General features: G+C 35.3%; 1 protein-coding gene across 2 annotated transcripts in view; it reads right to left on the bottom strand.

The window, feature by feature from the left end:
- Rdx (radixin) overlaps window positions 1-20,121 on the bottom strand; it is an 80,900-nt gene extending 60,779 nt beyond the window's left edge. The window contains exons 1-2 of one of the 2 annotated variants that reach the window (XM_076846438.2): window positions 19,835-20,121; window positions 3,803-3,878 (exon numbers count right to left, since the gene is read on the bottom strand). In XM_076846438.2, the coding sequence (XP_076702553.1) occupies window positions 3,803-3,814 (12 nt within the window). In that variant the 5' untranslated portion in view covers window positions 3,815-3,878; window positions 19,835-20,121. The remainder of the gene's footprint in view (window positions 1-3,802; window positions 3,879-19,834) is intronic. The other variant, XM_076846439.2, reaches the window with a different exon arrangement.
- Window positions 20,122-20,854: the final 733 nt, after the last annotated feature.

Here is a 20,854-nt window from a genome sequence, read left to right as displayed (position 1 = left end):
CTTCCTTTCCTATACTTAAGCTTTTGATTTCTTTTTTTGTACAACAGGTTTTGCTATTCAAAGTTGAATAGTAGGGCTTGGGATGTGGCTCAAGCGGTAGCGCGCTCGCCTGGCATGCGTGCGGCCCGGGTTCGATGCTCAGCACCACGTACAAAGATGTTGTGTCCACCGATAACTAAAGAATAAATATTAAAAAATTCTCTCTCTCTCTTTAAAAAAAAAAAAAAGTTGAATAGTAGCCATGATAACATGTATCTCCTATCTTATTCTTGATTTTAAGACTGTTTCTACCATTAACACATTTAGAACAGTTTTTACTGTACATTCCTTCTCCATTTTTATTTTTTAAACCATAAGTGGTTGTTCAGTTGTAGCAACTGATCTTTCTGAATGTATCACGATTTTTCTCCTTTAAACTAATGGCATGACACAGAGTTACTAAGCTATAATGTCTCTTGGAACTAGGTATGCCCTTGTGACTAAGCTGTCACCGATAGAACGTGAGCACTACAGACGCAGACTATTCGTATGCATAAGCATAAAACAGTGGGCATGCTTCCCCGTGCTTTATCGTCCCTTCCTGCTAGCTGGAGGCAGCTTCAACTATAAATACTATAATAATGCCTAAAAGACGAGGGCTCAAACTTCTTGGGCTCAGGATCCTTTTACACTCTTGAAAACTACAAAGCACTCAAAAAGATTTTGTTATATGGGTTATATATATATATATATATCAATATTTACTACATTAAAGCAGATAAATTTTTAAATATTAACTCATTTAAGTATAATGCTAGTAAACTTATTACATGTTAACATAATAACATTGTAACATATAAAAATGGCTACCTATAAATATACTATTTAATTTTAAAAAGTGCGACAATACTATTTAATTTTAAAAAGTGTAATATGACAGCTTTTAAATCCTTTTCATTTGATCTTAACAGCAATTCTTGGAGGTAATCAAAGCACTTGTTATCGAATCAATTTTACAAATGAATCAAGTTTGCAAAAGTTATGCTTCACCAAGGTTACATATCTACTAAGTATAAAGCTGGGCCAACAAGATGGGGGTAAAACACAAAAACGAAATTAACTTTCTCCAACTTTTGTGTTTGGGGGAAAAAATACACATATTTTTTATTAGGGTGAGTGGGGAGAAAAAAGTCAGTTATATTTTGACCTAAAAAGTTTGAGGGGAAAAAAAATCACTGATTATTAATATATTAAAATATTATCTTCCAAATATTTTAATGTACCAACCACAGACCTGATATCCAGTTGAATAATAAATCTGACTCTTCACTCTAAGGAATAATAAATAAATGTTCTCTGCATAATTACATTAGCAAAGAGTTTTCCAAAGTTCTTACAAGCATTCACATTCCTACTAGAAATACATTAAGGGTAACAGAAGTTCCACATCCTTATCTACACTTAATATTATCAGTATATAATTACTCCCCTTCTAGTGCATAAAATATTATTTCACTGAACCTTTAATTTGTATTTTGCTGATAACTAAAAACATTTAGAATCTTTTTGTGTTTATTGGCCAATTAACATAGCTTCTTTATGTAAAGTATATGTTCAAAGTTTTTGCCCAATTTTTTTTAAACTGAGTAATTGAACTATAGAACTTCATATTCCAATTATTTTCTCTCATTCTGTCTTGCTGTTTCTTATTGCTCTTTTTTTCACAGAGCAAATGGTTTTTGGTTTTGGTTTTTTTGTTTGTTTATTTGTTTGTTTGTTTTGGGGGGGGTACCAGGGAATGTCCAGTCATATTTTGTATTCTATTTAGAGATAGGGTCTTACTGAGTTGCTGAGGCTGGCTTTGAACTTACAATGATCCTGATTCAGTTTCCCAAGCCACTGGACTACAAATGGTTTTAACTTTGATAAAGTCCAATTTTTTCCTTAATTGTTCAAACTTTCTGTGTATTATCCAAGAAACTTTCCCCTATCCAAGATCACAAAATTTTTTTCCTTTATTTCCTTCTGAAAGTTTTATACTTTAGGTTTTTGCATTTAGGTCTACAATCCATCTTGAGTAAATTTTTGAGTAAATTATTAGACAAGAGTCTAATGTTCATGTTTTTTCTGTACAGATAACTCTTTGTTCCATCAACATTTGTTGAAAATAATTAAAATTCCCCATTGAACTGTGTAACACTTTTGTCAAAAATCTTATGATTATAATATGTAATGTGTGGGGGTGTGTTTCTATTTCTCTGATTCTATTATCTACCCTTTCACAATTACCGCAATGTCTTGTTTTTGTAGCTTGAGAGTAAGTCTTGAAATGAAGGTGTGTAAGTTTTCCAGTTTTGTTCCTTCTTAAAACTGCTTTAGCAATTTGATCAATTTACCCAAAGAAGTTTTCAGGGTTTCAAATGAATAGAATTCAATTAAAACTACCAATAAATCTGGGAAGAACTGACACCTTAATAGTTATTTATAAACAAAACTGTAAAAATGATCTACTTCTCCATATATTCAGATTTCTTATAAAAAGTTTTCAGTATAGAGACTTTGTTTTGCCTCTGTATGTCTATTCGTAAGTACTTTGTTTTCTATGCTCTCACTACATTTTTCAAACTCTGCTGTCATTATATATATTTTTAAAAACATTGATTTTATTTTTATTATTACTTTTATTTTTACTATAACTTTTTGTCTAACAATCTTGCTAAATTAAGTTACTAGGTCTATTAGTTGTTTTACAGATTCATAAGAACTGTTTACAATCATGTCATGTGCAAATAGAAAATTTTAGTTCTTAATTTTGATCTTTATACCTTTTACTTCCTTTTATTCTTTTCTACCAACAACACACTGTTACCTGCTGAGTCTTTAAAGCAATATTCGTGAAAATCTAGTAACTATAACCAACAATTTCTCTAAAAAGCTAACTGACCAAAAGGAACACTATTAAAAAAAAAAAAAAAAAAAAAACACTTTTTTTTTTTGGTGAAAAGAACAGTTACTCTAGGACAAAAAGAATACATACACCTTTATCAAGAACCATATAATTCTAAAATAAAGTAAAATGATCAAAGATATACAACTAAGACTATATAATGTCAGTGTAAGTATCACCAACATCAAAAACTAGTGTGTGAGAACACTTGAGAAAAAAACATGCAGCGGGGCACAATGGCACATGCCTTTAATCCCAGTGACTCAGGAGGCTGAAGAAATTTTATCAAACAAGTTCCAACCCAGCCTCAGCAATTTAACAAAATCCTGTCTCAAAAAATAAAAAGGGCTGGGAATATTGCTCATTACTAGTAAAACACCGCTGGGTTCAATTCCCAGTATTAAAAAAAAAAAAAATTAATAAGCATGGGTCCTCCCAACCTCTCATTATTTTCTCTTAACAATAAGTTACCATTTTTTTTTGCACTGACTATGTACCAGATTCTTTCAATCCTCATCATACTCCTTAAGTTAACTAATTATGTATACCCCATTTTATATAAAAAGGAAATTAAAACATGGATAGGTTGAATTAAATTAACAAATTACCCAGATTAAATGACAGTAAATCAGTTTTACCCCAAGACCCATGAATTGTAACCTTAACTGCAATGTTATCGGTACCAGTTCTTCACTGCCCATAATACTATGCTATAGCCACACTAATCTAAAACAAGTAATAGTAACAGAGCATTTTCTTCTAACAACTTTCCCTTGATATTTTGCCTAGTTCAAAAACAAAAAACAAACAAAAAAAACTTACTGCTAATAATATCTTTTTAAGTAAACTATATCAAAAGTAATAAAATTCACTTACTGGTTTCGGCATTTTCTTTCTCTTTTTGTTACTTTCTTTAAAAATTCTTCACGTCTATAAATTCTATTGTCACCTTCTGTTAAAGAAAAAGAATAATTTATTATCTTTTTCACATAAGGTTTTTAACTAACACTTACATAAAAGATAAACATTAGAGCACCAGAAGTAACAGTTCTTATTTATTCTAATTTTTAATGTTTTCTACTAATATTTCACGTTTCCTAGAAAGATTAAAACCTGATACTTGCTAATCTATTAAAAGTTTTAATTTACAGACAACACAGCAAAGAAACATGTTTGCTAAGGGCCTCTCTCAGTGTTGGGTTCATTCCTATATAAGACTAATAGAAAAAAGGACGGTAAAAGTGAGGATGAGTAGATTCAGATTCTAAAGAATTAAATCAAGAATTTTTTCAACCATTTTTTGTACTTTCAAAGACAAAAGGAAATTCTAATGTAACTACAAATTTTTTAATTATTCTTGAAAGTTTTAAAATCTTAATAAAGTATATATGTAGCTTATCCACCTATACGTATTAAACAGTCATAGCTTTGCACACTAAAAATTTTCATGCTGCTCACCAGCAAGCTAACAGCATTCAATGAAATTTAGAATTGCCCTGAAGACCAATGGTAAATTGTATCTTCTCCCCCTAAGGCAACAAATCTTATCAAGAATTATGTCATTATCTTAGGGTAAATGTTCTAAGAAACATCTAACAAAACCAAGTTTCCCCTCCTTGCAAATCTATTAAAATATCTAATTCTTAATCATTATTAATTGTCAAAAAATTATCATTTTAATTTGAAAAACTACAGAAGTGTTCTATTGGATACATTATTTGAGAATAAGCTTATCTAGGTAATGTCTCTGGCAAGAAACGTTGTTACACAAGAACCAACTAAATATACACTGAAATAAGGTTATTTTCCTAAATTTTATTCAAGCACAGGCCAATAAACCTCTTTTTAGGGATAACTTTCTCCTTTAGTGTGGGGGGTGCATGTGCACGTGTGCACGCTGTTTTATCAGTCACTGGGCAATGAAATTCAGTTGGAAGCACACACCCCTCACCTCTTAACTTGTTCTTAACCTATTCCCTATCTATACTCCCCTACTTTTATAACCTAAATGTATTTCAGTCAAATTTTTCTACAATCTGTTTTCTCAAGTCCTTCACCTTACCATCTCAGGTCTTGATTAAAACAGCCTCCAAAAGGACTTGCTTTTCATAATCTATTAGCTACTAGTCCCCAAATCTCTATCTCCAGGATTTCTTGGCGAATTGGCTTATCTCAAAAAAGACTAGGCCAAACACTTCAATCCCTATCCCAGAGCCAAATCTATTTTTCTTCAAAGCTGAATGAATTATATATTTCTAGAAATCTATTTATAGTATTCTCTTAGGATTTTTTTTATCTACTAGATCTAAATTTGTGACCTTCTTTTCATTCCTGTTAATTTTGCCTGCTTTTGTTTGATTAGTCTTGCCAGAAGTCAAGACTAAAAGTCACTTTTTTAGTTTCGTTGACCTTTTATTAATTTTGTTAATTTCTATTAATTTTTCTCATTTTCTTCTCATTAGTTGCTTTGGCTTTACTCAGATGGCTTTCTTTCTAATTCCTGCAACTGCAAGTTTACCTAAGTAATTTCCAATATTGTTTTTTTACTAGTTCATGCATTAAAATCATCAACTAAGTATGTCCAACTATAGAAAAACTCCAAATATAAAGTGATTTCCCTAATTTACCAGTGAGAAATTCAAAAATAATTTTATGATTTGAATATTAAATTAAATGTGCATCTATAACATTTATTAGTATACTTAAATGTTAAAAGCATGATCTATGAAATACTGATCCAGAAATATTGTTTGCTTTATCTCAAACTTCACAGAATAATTTTATTCTAATTCTATACATACTTGAGATAAAAGTATCTGTATAAAACTTGGACTACTTTTTGAATCAATAATTTTCTAGATTACATTAGTATTTTTGAATCAGTGTATCATATGATCAAACTTTTATTCCAAGTCACAATTATACATAGGACACCCTCCCATTTGTACTATAGGAAAATTTTTTAATATATTTACATTGTAACTACTCTTTTTTTGTTGTTTTCATTATTACTATTATTTTTTTAACTAAATCAGATCTAGATTCCTCTGCCTTTTCCCATGTTTAAATTACTCACTAGATGAGCCCTGTGAGCTTTCCCAAACTCAAGTGAACTAATGGAGTTTCAAATCAATGTGCCTTTCTTGAAGTTTCATGCTCAAAAAGAAGACTGCATCTTATAATGAAAGACTTCTTAAGAACACAAATATAATTCTTTTCTGGGGAATATTTGAGGAAAAAAACCTTGCCTCTTACTTGAAACAATAGCATTTTTTCTAAGTAGCACTTCAGTGGCTTAGGTTTTTATACAGTTCTAAATGTCCTGCCTAAATGTTTCCATTTCCAACCATGATTTCTAATCACTACTGAGACATATTTTGTTTTTTAGTTTTCAAATAGAGGGGTTAGAGGACTTTAGGTAGAATGCTGATTTTTTTCAGTACTTTTAAGTTTATTCTTCTATAATCAAATAATTCATTAGGATATTTTATGTTTAGTACATGGTCAGTGTCTTTCTTTCTAGACTGTTCCAAGTATAAATACACTGTATTGTATGCATTTGATAAATTAAATCAAGCTAAACCAAGTTTTTAAATTTTTCTTAATAGTCTATTACTACTCATTTTAGTCTGTTTAATCAAATTTGGTAGAAACATATCAAGTTTTCTCAACTAATGAATATGGATCTTAATTTCTTCTTCTAAAATACCAGCTTTTAATTTATGTTTTAGGTTATTTTAAGTGAATCTAGGTTTAGAATTGTTCTATCTTCCCAGCGAATAGTTCCTTTTCTTCTTTTCTTGCAAATATAATTCTAAACTGACCATTATTATTCCCTCAGCATTTGGAAGACACTAGTTTATTCTGGCATCTGTTACCACTGATGAGGAGTCTGAGGTCAATCTAACTCATTCCTTTGCTTTAATCTATCCTAGAACAATTTTTACATTTATTTCTTTACTCAACATTCCCTTACCACCTCATTCCCTACCACCACACCCTGGGCAAGTTAGCAGGTATTCAAATGAGCTTCACATCTATCATACTACTTTCTAAACCGTATGGTTGGTGTCTCTCTCCAATGCAGTATTTCATTAGTAAGGAAGAATAAAGAAAGCAAACATTTAATTATATGCCAGATTCTATAAACTAAGAGTAGTCACATTATAGAAAAGGTATTTCTAAAACAGCGAGGCAAGTAAATATTGAAATAATTTATCCAGGTTTTTGATGTTAGAGTTACTTCATGTTATACTCTACAGGAAAGGATCTTCCAAACAAAATACTCCACACTAAAGTTTTAATCTTAATAAGAGAGCTCATCTGACATAAAAGTATATACGACAGGCCAACAAACACAGAAACAGGGTCTTACACAAGCTAATTAAGCGTACAAAATCTCCTACAAGTGTACTTGATCTATACAAACTGTGAAATGGGGGGAGGGCTAATAAAAGCCATCACAAATATGGAATCTTCTAAATGAAGCTTCTAAAAATGTCTATTTTCAGATCAGTGTTGGGGGGCGGTCGGTAACCAGGGATTGAACCCAGGGATGCTTAACAACTGACCCACATCTCTAGTTCTTTTTCTCTTTTGAGACAGGGTCTTACTAAATTGCATAGGCCCTCATTAAGTTGCTGAGGCTGGCTTTAAATTTGCAATCCCCCTGCCTCTGCCTCCCTGGAATTATAGGCATGCACCACCACACCCAGCTTCTGTGTTCATTCTTAAAAATCATGTTAGGCTTTCCTGTTTTATTTCACTTCCCCATTTTATTTCAGTTTATCATAAATTATCTGAAGAAAAATGAGGCTCTCTTTGCCAATTGAACATAAAGTGACTGAGAACAATGCCTTATATTTATAAACCATAGTTTCATGTTCTTATACTTTGATTTTTTTTCTAACAAAAAAATAGGAAGAAAGTAAGATAGATGACATTATGGCTACCTTATAATTGAAGAAACAAAACAAGGTCCACTTTTTTGTTGTTTTGTTTTTATGTAATGGGGATTGAAGCCAGGGGTGCTTAACCACAGGACGACATCCCCAGGCCTTTTTTATATTTTAAGTCAGAGACTCACCAAGTGGCTTAGGGCCTTGCTAAATTGCTAAGGCTGGTTTTGAACTTGTCATCCTCCTGCCTCAGCTTTCTGAGCCGCTGAGATTACAGGTATGTGCACTATGCCCAGCACAAGGTCCATTCTTAAAGTAGCTTGTCCAAAAGTCACATGGACAATAAATGGACAAGCTACAATCCTTCGGACGCCTAAAATCCACAACTCTATCATATACCAGCCTGTCTTCCTCTGATATTAAAAAAGTGAAAAATAATCTCATTTATGGAAATATAACCAAGGAAAATATTTTAAAATGTGTATAATGGTTTAACTACAAAGATTCTAATTATAGTGCAAGTTTAAAAAGTAGATGTCATATGGGACTTTAGTTAAGTGAATCACGGTATAGACTACACTAGATCAATATGCAGCTAATCAAGGTGTTACAGAAAATATTCAATGGCTAGGGAAAATACGCACAAACCTCTGAGGAAAAAGGCAGGTTATGCTGGGCATGGGGGCACGTGCCTATAATCCCAGCAGCTCAGGAGGCTGAGGCAGGATTATCACAAGTTCAAAGGCAGCCTCAGCAATTTTGCAAGGCCCTAAGCAACTCAGTGAGACCCTGTTTCTAAATAATATACCAAAAAAAAAAAAAAAAAAAAGGGTGGGGGATGTGATTCAGTGGTTACATACACCTGCAATCCCAGCTACTCAAGAGGCTAAGGCAGGAGGATCACAAGTTCAAGGTCAGTCTGAGGAATTTAGTAAGATCCTGTCTCAAAATAAGGGATAGGGATGTAGTTCAGTGCTAAACCATTTGCCTAGCACATGTGAGGGCCTAGGTTCAATCCCCAGTACTGCAAATAAATAAATAAAAACATCCATAGCATATTGTCACTTTTTTAAAAAAGTATGAGAAAGAGACCAAAATGAACATACTGCAAAATATTGAATCTCTGGGGATTAGAATGAGTTTGTAAATTTCTACAATTAAAATGTAAAACTTTTGAAATAAAATTTCTTAAAATGAAAGAACAAATTATTCCAAGTGAATAAACTGAATGAAGTTGGACTTATAACTTTACAATACTATTTAATATTATCTAAGTATGTTAATCACTTTTCAAAAACACAAGAAATACCAATTATAATTTTGAAGAAAAATACCTAAAAAGGTATATAGAAAAAATAGACAAATATATTCTTACTTTAAAAACCTACATAGGTAGGATAAAAGAAATATCAAAATTAATAGGAAAATATGCAACAGCTATAATAAAGTTGCTTGTAAAACACACTTCACTCAGTAAACACTTAAGTGAGAGACTTCATAAACAAATCTTACTTTAAAAATTAAACAACTGTGCTATTGACTAAAACTACAAATCAAAATGACTTTAAGGTATTACTGACTAGGTACTCATTAAACTATCAAATTGTGTTAATTATACATGATAATATTGTGGAAACTGTATTGGTAAATAAATAAATATTACTAGCAGCACCATAATTGACTCCATTTTTCTAGAAAGTTAGTTGCTAATATATTAAAAGAGCTTTTTTGAACAGGAAATTCTGCTCCTAGCATAAACCCCTAAGAAAATAACACAAAAGAAAGCAATCTCTACCAAAATATTCTCAGCAGCACAATTGCCAGTGATTAAAATCACAAAGTAATGTGGAAACTATGTGACAACAAGATAGCTACTCTAGGGTTTTGTTGTTGTGAGGAGAGGGGCTTGTTTTTGTATACTAGGACTGTGTCAATATTTACATAAGGGTAAGTGTAACTAGCCACTCATCACCACCAAATAAAAACACAGGTACTGTTACAAAGTACATCTGGAAGTACAGAAACCCCACATTTAATATTAATCAGGGCCTTTTAAATCCTAATTTAAAATAACAGAGATGAGAATTTCAAAAAATACTTTCACCGTCTTCTTTCACTCTAATTAAGAAGACATCTTTCAGTGTCTTCTTTTACTCTCTAATTAATAATACTAGTATAATATGTAAACTATTATATTCTAAAGATCTATATTTGCATATCAAATATTTGTATATTTGCACCTTTCCTCATAACATTATCAAGAAAAAAGTTTACTCCTACTCACTCTTAATTTTCTTAATCTTTCCCTCTCCTAAATTTCTTAGCATGATCTTACCTTTTTTCCACAATGACTCCCCAAAAAGCAATGAAGTGCAATCTTGGTAGCAACATAGGAAGTAGTCTTAACAGATGCTGCCAAGCACATTTTCCATTTCCAGAGAAGTACCCATATGAATATATACTTAAACACAAAGCTGCATGTTAAAAACAAATCATTCATTTAAAACATCCTCTCTTCGGTCCTTCAATTCTGAGGGTGACCCTAAAACAGCCTCCTCTGTACTTCATGCAATGGAAAAACAGCCTCATGTTCACAAGGGAGAGGCACAACAGACTCCAGGTGGTAAAGCAGGTGTTGTTAAGGCTACTAAACACATAGCTTACAATGAAGCTTCAATAATTTACAGTAGACTGCCTAATTTTACCTTTAAGATATTCTTTTCCCAAAACCTTTTTTCCGCCTTTTGAGATTCAAATGATCTCTGATCAAATGCTCTCTCCTTAAACTTTCAGAAGAACTCTGGCCATTTATTGAAGAAAGCAGTACTATAAAGACAAACATAAACTGAACTAATACAGTAACTCTGGCAGTCAAAGCAACATAGGAACATCATTGGCAAAAGAAGTTCTTTATCATTTGGGTATTTTTCCCTGCGTGGGACAATCTAGGGAAGCCTATGGATCTCCTCTTAGAAAATTACTTTTAAGTACAGGAAAGAATGCATTGTTACAAAAGAAACCAGTTACATTGAAATATAAAAAACACAAATTTAGGCCGTAGTAATGTATGTGCTTCTTTATTAATGCTTTAAAACAACAGTATCTACAAATGCATCTAGTAACCAAATTTGTAAGTAAAGATGAATATAAATGTCATCTTGAGAGAATTTTAGTGTATTATAAAAAATACATGCAATTTCTAATGAAAACAGTCTCTGGTACTACTAATTGCCTACAATCATTATGGAAGAAAATGCATAAAGATACAATGCCCCCCTACCAAGCTCACATACCCTAGATCCAAAAAATATATAAACGACTATGTTTATTATATTTTTATCTAAGTGTTAATACTGAATCCAATAATAGTGCATTTTTTGCCTATGAAATGCCATGTGACCCCCAGATAAAGCAAAGAGAGAAAAATTTAGCCCCATTTCCAAGTTAAAAAAGTAACACCAAGAGCAAGAAGGGTAGTGCTCATTCTATAGATTCTTGACCTATATTACCTAATCTTCTTAATAACTGCCCTTCCTCTTCCTGCCTTACACAGGTATTCCAATATTTCATCCTTCTATTAAGAAATTAAGATTCACATAAGTGACTTGCCCAAAGTCATGAGGTGAGTTAACAGAGTCAGAGTCCTAAAATCCTAGTACTGGGGATTTTGAACATCCTCGTCTGCTTTTCTAAAATAACATTCTAGACAAGCTCATTTTAAATAACACTTTTCAAAAAGCAGGCTGTTCAAGCTTTCTCCTTTACTAGTATCAAGTAGAAAGACTACTTCTAAATCTTGTTAAGGGCATATGATTAAGTGATATAATCACTTCTATCATTTGATTTCCTGTAAGGGTGATTTGCAATTCTAAGTAAGACATTAAGTACTAGCTAATGTAGACATGGTATCTGCTTTAAGAGTATTTTCAAGGAAACCAAATATTCAACATTTTTGAAAAAATGAAAATACAGAGCAAATTTCCAAAACTCAAATATAAAGCAGAACTATTATAGTTAAAACACAATTTTATACTGAATTTAGGTTCTCCTCTAAAAGAGTCTTATAAATTTAAAATATATCTGTGTTGTTCCTTAGGTGAACAGAAAGGCAAATAATACATTTGTAATTATTAGTTTCAAATGCCAAAAGGCAATCAAATCATTCTACATTTATAAAAACATTAAAAATTCATACAATAAGTGTTTAAAAATAGTAAAATAAAAACAGGTTCATGAAGTCATATGTAGCAGGAAAGCAGCACACAAATTGAAGAAATTCTCACAAATAATTCTACACTTTACATGTTCTAAAAAACCCAATTGTATACAGATACAACTGATTTTTCTAAACAAAACATCAATTCATTTATTAAATCTTATTAAAAGTATAAAGCATTTCTATAGGGTAATTCTACTATCATGAATACCCTTAACCTCCATTTTAAGAAGCTGGAATGGTTCCTGTCTCACAATAAGTCCTCAAAATTTGCTGCTTTTGTTGAATTAAGCTTACCAAAAAAAAAAAAAAAAAAAAGATCTTTTTTTTTTTTTTTTCTGTTGATTGGTGTCAAGGGCAATATTTTCCTCTTATTTTAACGTTATAAAATGATGAAGCTAATAAACACTGAGACAATATAAGAAAAAGCTTTAAGCCAGAGGCTGTGGCACAAACCTATTAATTCCAGCTATTCTGGAGAATAAGGGCCAAATCTGAGGCCAGCCTAGGCAATTTAGCAAGACCTGACTCAAAGTAAAACTTTAAAACAGGATTGGGGATGTAGCATAGTGATAAAGCTCTTGCCTAGGGGGTGCAAGGCCCTGGGTTTAATCCCCAGAACCACAAAAAAAAAAAAAAAAAAAAAAAGAAAAGAAAAGGTTTTCACAACTAGTTTTTCCAAATTCAAGTCTATATTATTTCTATCCAAAACTGTTTAAATAATTCCACTTAATTCAACATCGAAAATAAATTTAAAGGCTAGTTAACTGGACACATTTAATGAGAACTATAATTATCATGCTGTGTATAGATTAGATATAAGCAGTAAGTCTTCTGAATATAAACTACCTTTGCTTAACTGACAAACTAGTTAGTTTCTAAGTGTAGAACCTACAAACAGCTTAAATATCAAGAGTCCTCGTGGTAGCTATCAAAATTTAATCCATCTCACACACTCCCTAAAGACCCAAGGGTTCTTGAGTCAATTAACCATAGCTGAGACTTCTCCTGTAAGGGAGATTTTTCATGACACATACATCCACTCTGGTTAGCTTAATGAAAGACAACCAATTTACACAAACAATGGGAAGACTTTAAAAAAAAAATAAGTAGGAAGAAATATCCAGAACTCATATCACAAAAGAATGGTTGGAACATTATTACAATGAATATTCTACTTTATACAAACCACTACCATAGCATGTAACACACTTTAAGACACACAAGGGCTGGGGCTATAGCTCAGTAGCAGAGTGTTTGCCTAGCTTGCATGAGGCACTGGGTTCGATCCTCAGCACCACATAAAAATAAACAAATAAAATAAAGGCATTCTGTCCATCTACATATACAAAAAAAAATTTTTTTTAAAGACATACAGTATAGCATATCTATATTCCCTCTAGGGAGTGAACTCCTTAATATCTTATTCATTTTTCCAGTCTAAAATGCAAAAAATTTTTTGGCACATGATTCTGTCTCAATGTATGATTAATACCTTAAAGCAAGAGTAAGCAAACTTTTTTGTAAAAGGTCAGGTAAACAAACATTTTAGCTTTTGTAAGCCATATCATCTCTGTTTTCAAGTAGCTGGTAAAGCAGGAAGCAGCCATACATTAGTAAACAAATGAGCGTAGTGTGTTCAAATAAAACTTTGTTCACAAAAATAGGCAGGAGGGGTTTAGTTCATGAACTATAATTTGTCAAGTACCTAAACAGTAGTCAATGTTTTTCATTCCATAATTTAACTACATTTTGTGTCCAAGAAGATGTGAGCACACATGTTCATACTTAATTATATATGATTATGTATGACAGGTCAATCTTGGATCTGATTTTGGTTGGCGGCAAGAAAGAATTCAAGACAGGTAGTATATGACTAAGGAAAACAGTCTAATGGAAACAGAGTTAGAAGAAAGGGCAATTCCATTTCCCTTGTCAATCACTTGTTAGATATGGTATATGCCCCAATCCTGGTCAATAAGTTGAAGAATTATCTTTTGCAGGCACTTCTGGAAAAGACACAGTCCCCCTCATTCATTTTATTATTGTATCTGAATAAGACACTAGTCCTTACAACAGCCAATATGGGACAAGGGAAAAGCAGCCTTAGTGTGAAGTCAGCAGGTAAGAACACAGGCTAGAACTAGAAGGAAAACTGGGCTTTGGTGATATTGCTGAGCCATTCTTTTTTATTTTTGATTTGTTTTAATTAGATACACTGACAGTAGAATCACTTTGATGCCTCACATATAGTGGAGTATAATTTCTCATTCTTCTGGTTATACACGATGTAGAATCACACCAGTCATATAGTTATATATGTACATAGGGAATAATGTCTGATCCATTGCACCTACTATCCTTCCTACCTCCACATCCCCTCCCCAACTTCACTCCCCTCTACCTAATTAATCTAAGGTAATGCTATTCTTCCCTAGTACCCCCTGCCATTGTGAATTAGCATCCCCATATCAGAGAAAACATTCGGCGTTTGGGTTTTGGGGATTGGTTTATTTCACTTAGCATGATATTCTCCAGCTCAATCCATTTACTGGCAAATGCCATAATTTCATTCTTCTTTAAGGCTAAGTAATTATTCCATCATATATGTACATACCACATTTTTTTTTATCCATTCATCTCTTCAAGGGCACCTAGATTGGTTCCATAATCTTTACCACATGTACCTCGATAAAGCATTAATATCCAGGATATATAAAGAACTCAAAAAAACTTAACACCAAAAAAAAAAAACAAATAACTCAATCAATAAATAGACTAAGGAACTAAACAGACACTTCACAGAAGAATAAATAATCAATCAACAAAGATATGAAAAAATGTTCAACATCTTTAGCAATTAAAGAAATGCAAATCAAAACTAAGATTTCATCTCACCCGAGTCAGATTGGCAATTATCAAGAATACTGAGCCATTCTTGAGCCTCTGGACTTTCTCATATAAGATATTAAATTTCCTTATTGTTAAAGGCAATTTTAAAATATTATTATTTGCATCCAAAGCATCTTAAATGTTGTAAGGGCTAAAAACCAAAAACTGTTCACAAATTCACCTGTAGTCGGTCCTATTTAACTTCAACTTTTCACACATGAGAAAAGAATGTAAGGTCCAGAAAGCCCTTAGAGATCACCTAAAACATAGGGGGAAAGTATCTGTATCAATTAGAAGGTACTAACTTTATATATTCTATAATCTTGGAGAAAACAGTAACTTCTTTTTTGATACTGTATCTAAAATAGTCTATCAAAATGATACTTTTTCCTCTAACTCAGGAGTTAGCAAAGTTTTTCTATAAAGGAAAAGACAGTAAATATTTCAGGTTTTGTGAGCTGTATAGCTTCTGCCATTGTGGCTCAAAAGCAGCCACAGACAGTATGTAAAGAAAAGGCATGTATGTTTTAATAAAACTTCAGTTACAACAAGAGACAAGTAGGTTGGATTTGGTACACTGGCCATAGTTTGCTGGCCTCTGCTCTAAAATGGCTACTCTAAGAATTCTCTTTCAAACAAATCAACTTTACTAGAACTCAAAAATAGCTTATTTCAAATGTATATAAATCATGAAGAAAAGTAACCAGCATTTCTTGATCATTAGATTACTCGATGTAAAAAGTTTATTTGCCTTGTTTATACACATAAATTAAAACTTAGTACAGCTGGGTACAGAAGCACACCTGTAATCCCAGCAATTCAGGAAGCAGAGGCAGAAGCAACACATGTTCAAGGCAGCCTCCACAATTTAGTGAGACCTTGTCTCAAGAAATAAAATAGGTTGGAGATGGTGATACAGCTCAGTGGTAAAGTGCCACTGGGTTCAATCCCCCAGTACTCAAGGTGGGGAATCTGATTTAGTACATGTAATTTAGAATTAAATTGTGAAAAAGTCACCAATATATAACAGAAGGAAAAGATGCAAAACTTACTCATACACAAATTTAGAATATCTATAAAATATAACTAAGCATTTTAAGTTAGTGAATTTATAAGGATTGCTATATATAACAGCTATTTAGTGTGGGGGGGGGGGTGAGGGGTCACTACACAACTCCCAATCCAAAAGAATTATTTCTTGAAGGAAGTTGACACTAGAGTTCTCTATTAAATGGAATGAAAAAATAGTGAATCACATAGATCATTATTCTTAATAGTTTTCAGACAAAAACAACCACAACCACATATTACATGGGCATTTCACTAACCCAAATCATGAACCTTTATTTTATTTTACTTTATTCAGTACCAGGGATTGAACCCAGAGATATTTAACCACTGAACCACAACCCCATTCCTCTTTATATTTTGAGACAGATCTCAATAAATTGTGGAGAGCCTCACTAAGTTGATGAGCTGGCTTTGAATTTACAGTCCTCCTGCCTCAGCCTCCTGAGCTGCTGGGATTACAAGCATATGCCACCATGCCTGGCTATGAACCTTGTTTTAAAAGGACACCATGTGGTTTTTGTTGTTGTTGTTGTTGTTTACTATTAGTCATACTCTAGAGAAAAAACAAAAAGTGAATTTCACCTTTAATCATTAGTCAAGAAAATTTGCACATGCACTTACACAAACTCTTCCGAGTACAGCAAATTCTATTTCATAAATTCATTCAAAAGATGAAAATGTGAGAAACGATTTAGTGTTTAACATAATAAACACTATTTTAGTGTTTTTACAATATAATCTTATTTTAACAAACTTTAAAATCACAAGGGATATCAAGAATGTTTATCCTTGCATAAGAATTGGTATTTTCTATATATACAAGAATTACTAACAATTGTTAACTATGAAAAACAGGACTGGAAAAGGGGTTGGAAGCGTTGGGGAGTTTGGAGAGTGAAGAGAACTTTTAACTTTCCCTTTACATCTCTCTGGGTTTTTTAACTTTGCCATAAAAATAAATTAATTTATAGTTGTGAACATTGCTTAAGATATACATTTAATATAAATTTTAATAAAAATACCAGGAACTTAAATGAATAGAACAGGCAGGATTTCTCTAAAACAGCCTAGAGATGGGGGAACCATCTGAGATCAGAGTGAACACGTCTAACACCAAAGAGATGAACATATTCTGGCTATAGAAGTCTGAGAAGTTCCTAGAACAACCTTTACTGATCAATAAATACCAAGAACCTTAAAGTGACCTTGTAAAGGTAGAGTCTATAGCAACCCAATCCAGCTCTACTGGATCCTGTACCCAGCAACAGGAGAAAGTAGTGCCCACCAGCTTTTGGTCTACAGGAGGGTCCAAACTATCCAAGAAAGGGTGACTTCCTAGACTTCCCAGGTACACAGCAGTAACATGAACTTCTACCAGCCATACTCTAAGGGCTGAAGATGTGACTCAGTGGTAGTGCTTACCTAGCATGCACAAGGCTCCAGGTATAAACCCCAGCATTACAAAAAAAAAAAAAAAAAAAAAAAGACAAGACTATTAGCTATTCTCTACAGAGACATGCTTCATCAGTACTGCTTGGGTCTTAACAATTTTTTTTTTCAGTTGTTTTTTGTAGCACTGGGGATTGAACCCAGTGGCGCTTTACCTCTGAGCTATCTTCCGAGCCCATTTATTTTTTTACTTTGAGACAGGGTCCAGCTAAATTATTGAGACTGCCCTCAAACTTGCAATCCCCCTGCCTCAGCCCTCCGGTATAGCTAAGATTATAGGCATGCACCACCACACCCAGCCAGTCCTCACAATCTTATTGGTCTTCGAGAGATAATGGTTAAAATTGGCCCTCATCTTTAAATGGTTTAAGTTAAAATGCAGTAAGTTAAAAACAAATTTAAAAAAAAACAATTTTTCCACCATCATTCAACATTTCAGATTCTACTACTGTAGAATATGTTGTTGTTGATTATATTAAAAGACAGTGAACTGAAAGCAAAACATACAAAGACTCTCATTTCAACAGCCTGCCAAAGATAAAAATGAATATTAAAAGAGTCCAATTCTGTTGCTGGGAATGGTGAAGCAATAAACAACAACAACAATAACAAAAACCTTCGTTCCAATCCCTGAGACTACTGACAATTAGCAAGAGACAGAAAGAACTGCAAAGTGTGTCATTTCTTACCATCACAAGGAAAACAATAATCAATTTAATTTCCAGTTAAGTAATCACAATTTCCAAAAAGTAGGACAGACTCAACATATTTTACCCACACCAAATAAATGACATGTCTGAACCCCTCCTACACGTTCTTCATGTGTATGGATAAAGAAGTGAACAAAACAATGTATATGATCCATGATAGCAAGAATTTAACATTTTTAAGTGTCATAATCAAATTTTGTCTCAATTCCAATGTTATTCATTCCTCACTATCATCTGCTTATTAAATTTCAAACTATAGTTTAAAAATGATTAAGAAACTGCAATCCTTTAAAAAGCATACAATTTCTCAAAAGAAGTGCTCTACATCGTCATATTTTAATTATCATCTTCTCTAGAAGATATACTGGAAAAAGCAAATACTGAAAACAAAACAAAACAACCCCTCCTCAAAAAAACCCTGCAATCCTAAATATTAGTCTCTTTCCTCAAATCTAATGATGCTGTTTTGGCAAATGGTCTAAGCCATTATTTATCCAGCAAAATGAACGGGACAATTGTTCATTCTAAGCCCGTCCATCATATGAAAGAGTATTTAGTGTTCTAAAAACTGTATGCTCCGTCAACAATAGATTGCAATGTCTATGTCCAAGTACTCGCTTATCAAATAAACCCTCATTATCTTGGACTTTTACATTTACATCATGCCAGCCTTACACAGGACTGCTGTGGAGCTCCTAAACATGTCTTCTGTAAAATCTCAACTATATTAAAATCTATTTTTTGATGAAATTGATTTTTTAACATATTTTCAACTTCATCAATAACCACTCTTTGAGGAAATCCTGGGGATTTTTAAAGAAAAATGACATCTGTGTAGCAACTGATGTGCTCCATTTAAACGGAAATAACTAACGTACTGCCCCCTTTCAAAGTTAGCTCGGGAATTGAGCTCAGAACCCGGTAAAGGAAAGGGGACTGTGAAGTACTCAACTTTTCTGGTGGGGGCTGAGCTAATAAACTGGGCGGCTTAAGGGCTCAAGAAAGTTAAAGGGCTCCTAGCGCCCCGCAGCAGCAGCAGCAGCAGCAGCAGCAGGAGGTAGAGCAGCGGCGGGAAGGCGGGCCTGGCCTCGCGGGTGCAGGCGGCGGGAGCAACTGGCGCCCCAAAGCCTGTAATGCAACAAGCTTTCTGCCACTAGGGAGGAACGCACGCTGTCTAGTAATTCAACACCCTTACTTTCAGACTGGAGGTCGGGGAGAACTTCTGATCAATGCCTTCCCTGCATGGCAAAACAGAATCCTACATGCCCTGATTATCAATATTTTTCAAATACCCCCATGGACGTGCTGGCCCAAGCCCGCGGCCCAGCCCGACCTCCCCGGGTCTGGGGGTGCGAGGCCGACGCTAAGGGCGGATCCCACGCCGCGCCCGGAGGAGACACGCGCGGCTGCCGGGGACTTCGGCCCGAACTGGGCACTGGGGGGTCGCGGCCCGCCACGACTCGGCCGGGCCTCGCGGCTCCCGCCCGCTCCGGGAGCGGCCTGGCTGGGTCGACAAGGCGGCGGCGCCTCGGCCCGCGGGGCGCGAGCTAAGGCGCGCCAGGCCCGGGCGCCGGCGCCACCGCCGGGCAGCAAGGGCCCCGCAACTTCTCGCCGTCACCTCAACGTCTGCGGCGAAGCCCGGGAGAGGAAAGGGAGGGCGCCGGTGGCTTACCCGAGAGCGAGCGGTTCCTACCCGCGCGCCGACTGGCTGGGGCGCTGCGCGGCGGCGCCAGGCGTTGGGGCTGCGGCAGGGAGGGAGAGGTGGTGGTGAGAGCGCCGGGCAGCCGGAGAGGAGAGGCGCCGCCGACACCGCAGACAGCTCCGCAATATGGCCGCCCGGCGCCTCCTCGGGGGAAAGGCGGGGCTGCCCCGCGCCCCCCGCCTCCCCCTCCCGGCCAGCGGGCCTCGCGCGGCGGCCTGAGCGCCAACCCCGCCGCAGCCGCGAGGGCCGCCCCGCCCGGGGCCTTTCCGCCGCAGGCCGCGGTCTGAGGCAGGCGAGGCGGGAAAGAGGCTGCGGCCCGGGGCCCCTGGGGAATCTGGGCACACGTCAAGAGGGGCAAATCCTGGCAGAAAGCCCCGGGCGTGAGCGAAGCCTGCAGCAAAGGGCAGAGGAGCCGCCCAGCTTGGAGTGCGCCCGCTGCCTCCCCCGCGAGTGGAAACTTGAAACTCCCGCTGTTGCCAGCGAACTCACTGAGGGCGTTTCCAGCGCCCCCGGGGAGGCGTTCTTCCCAGGGGGAATCCGGCCGTCGGTGGAGCGCGACTTGGCCGCTCGGCTTGAACATCCTGGAGTGGGAGACAGAAATGGGCCTACCTGAGAGGAACTTGTATTGCAAAAAAATAACGTTTAAATTATTCTGGTAGGTTTTAGCCTACTGAAAAAGCTTGCTTTTTTGCGGAGGCAATTTGTAAATTCACCCAAAACCTCAGTGGATATGACACCAATCAGAAGTGCGAATTTTGATCCAAGCCAGGATGTGTGATCATTTTTATTATCAATGACATCTCTTGGCCCTTAAAAGGAGCGGGTTGAGAAGAAAAAGTTGGAAGTAGAAACTCAAAAGAGTAGCTAAAGCTAAATTATTTAGGTTTGGAGAGCGCCTTAACTCTAGTCCACTCATTTCAGTTAGTAACAGACTACATAGAGCCTCTTCTCACTTCTGGAACAGTGTTATATTCTCCAAGCTGCCTCCCT

This window comes from Callospermophilus lateralis, chromosome 2 (assembly GCF_048772815.1).
Source record: "Callospermophilus lateralis isolate mCalLat2 chromosome 2, mCalLat2.hap1, whole genome shotgun sequence".
Taxonomy (NCBI): Eukaryota; Metazoa; Chordata; class Mammalia; order Rodentia; family Sciuridae; genus Callospermophilus; species Callospermophilus lateralis.
The sequence above is the reverse complement of the archived record's forward strand: the minus strand, read 5'-3'. Positions and strand labels throughout refer to the sequence as shown.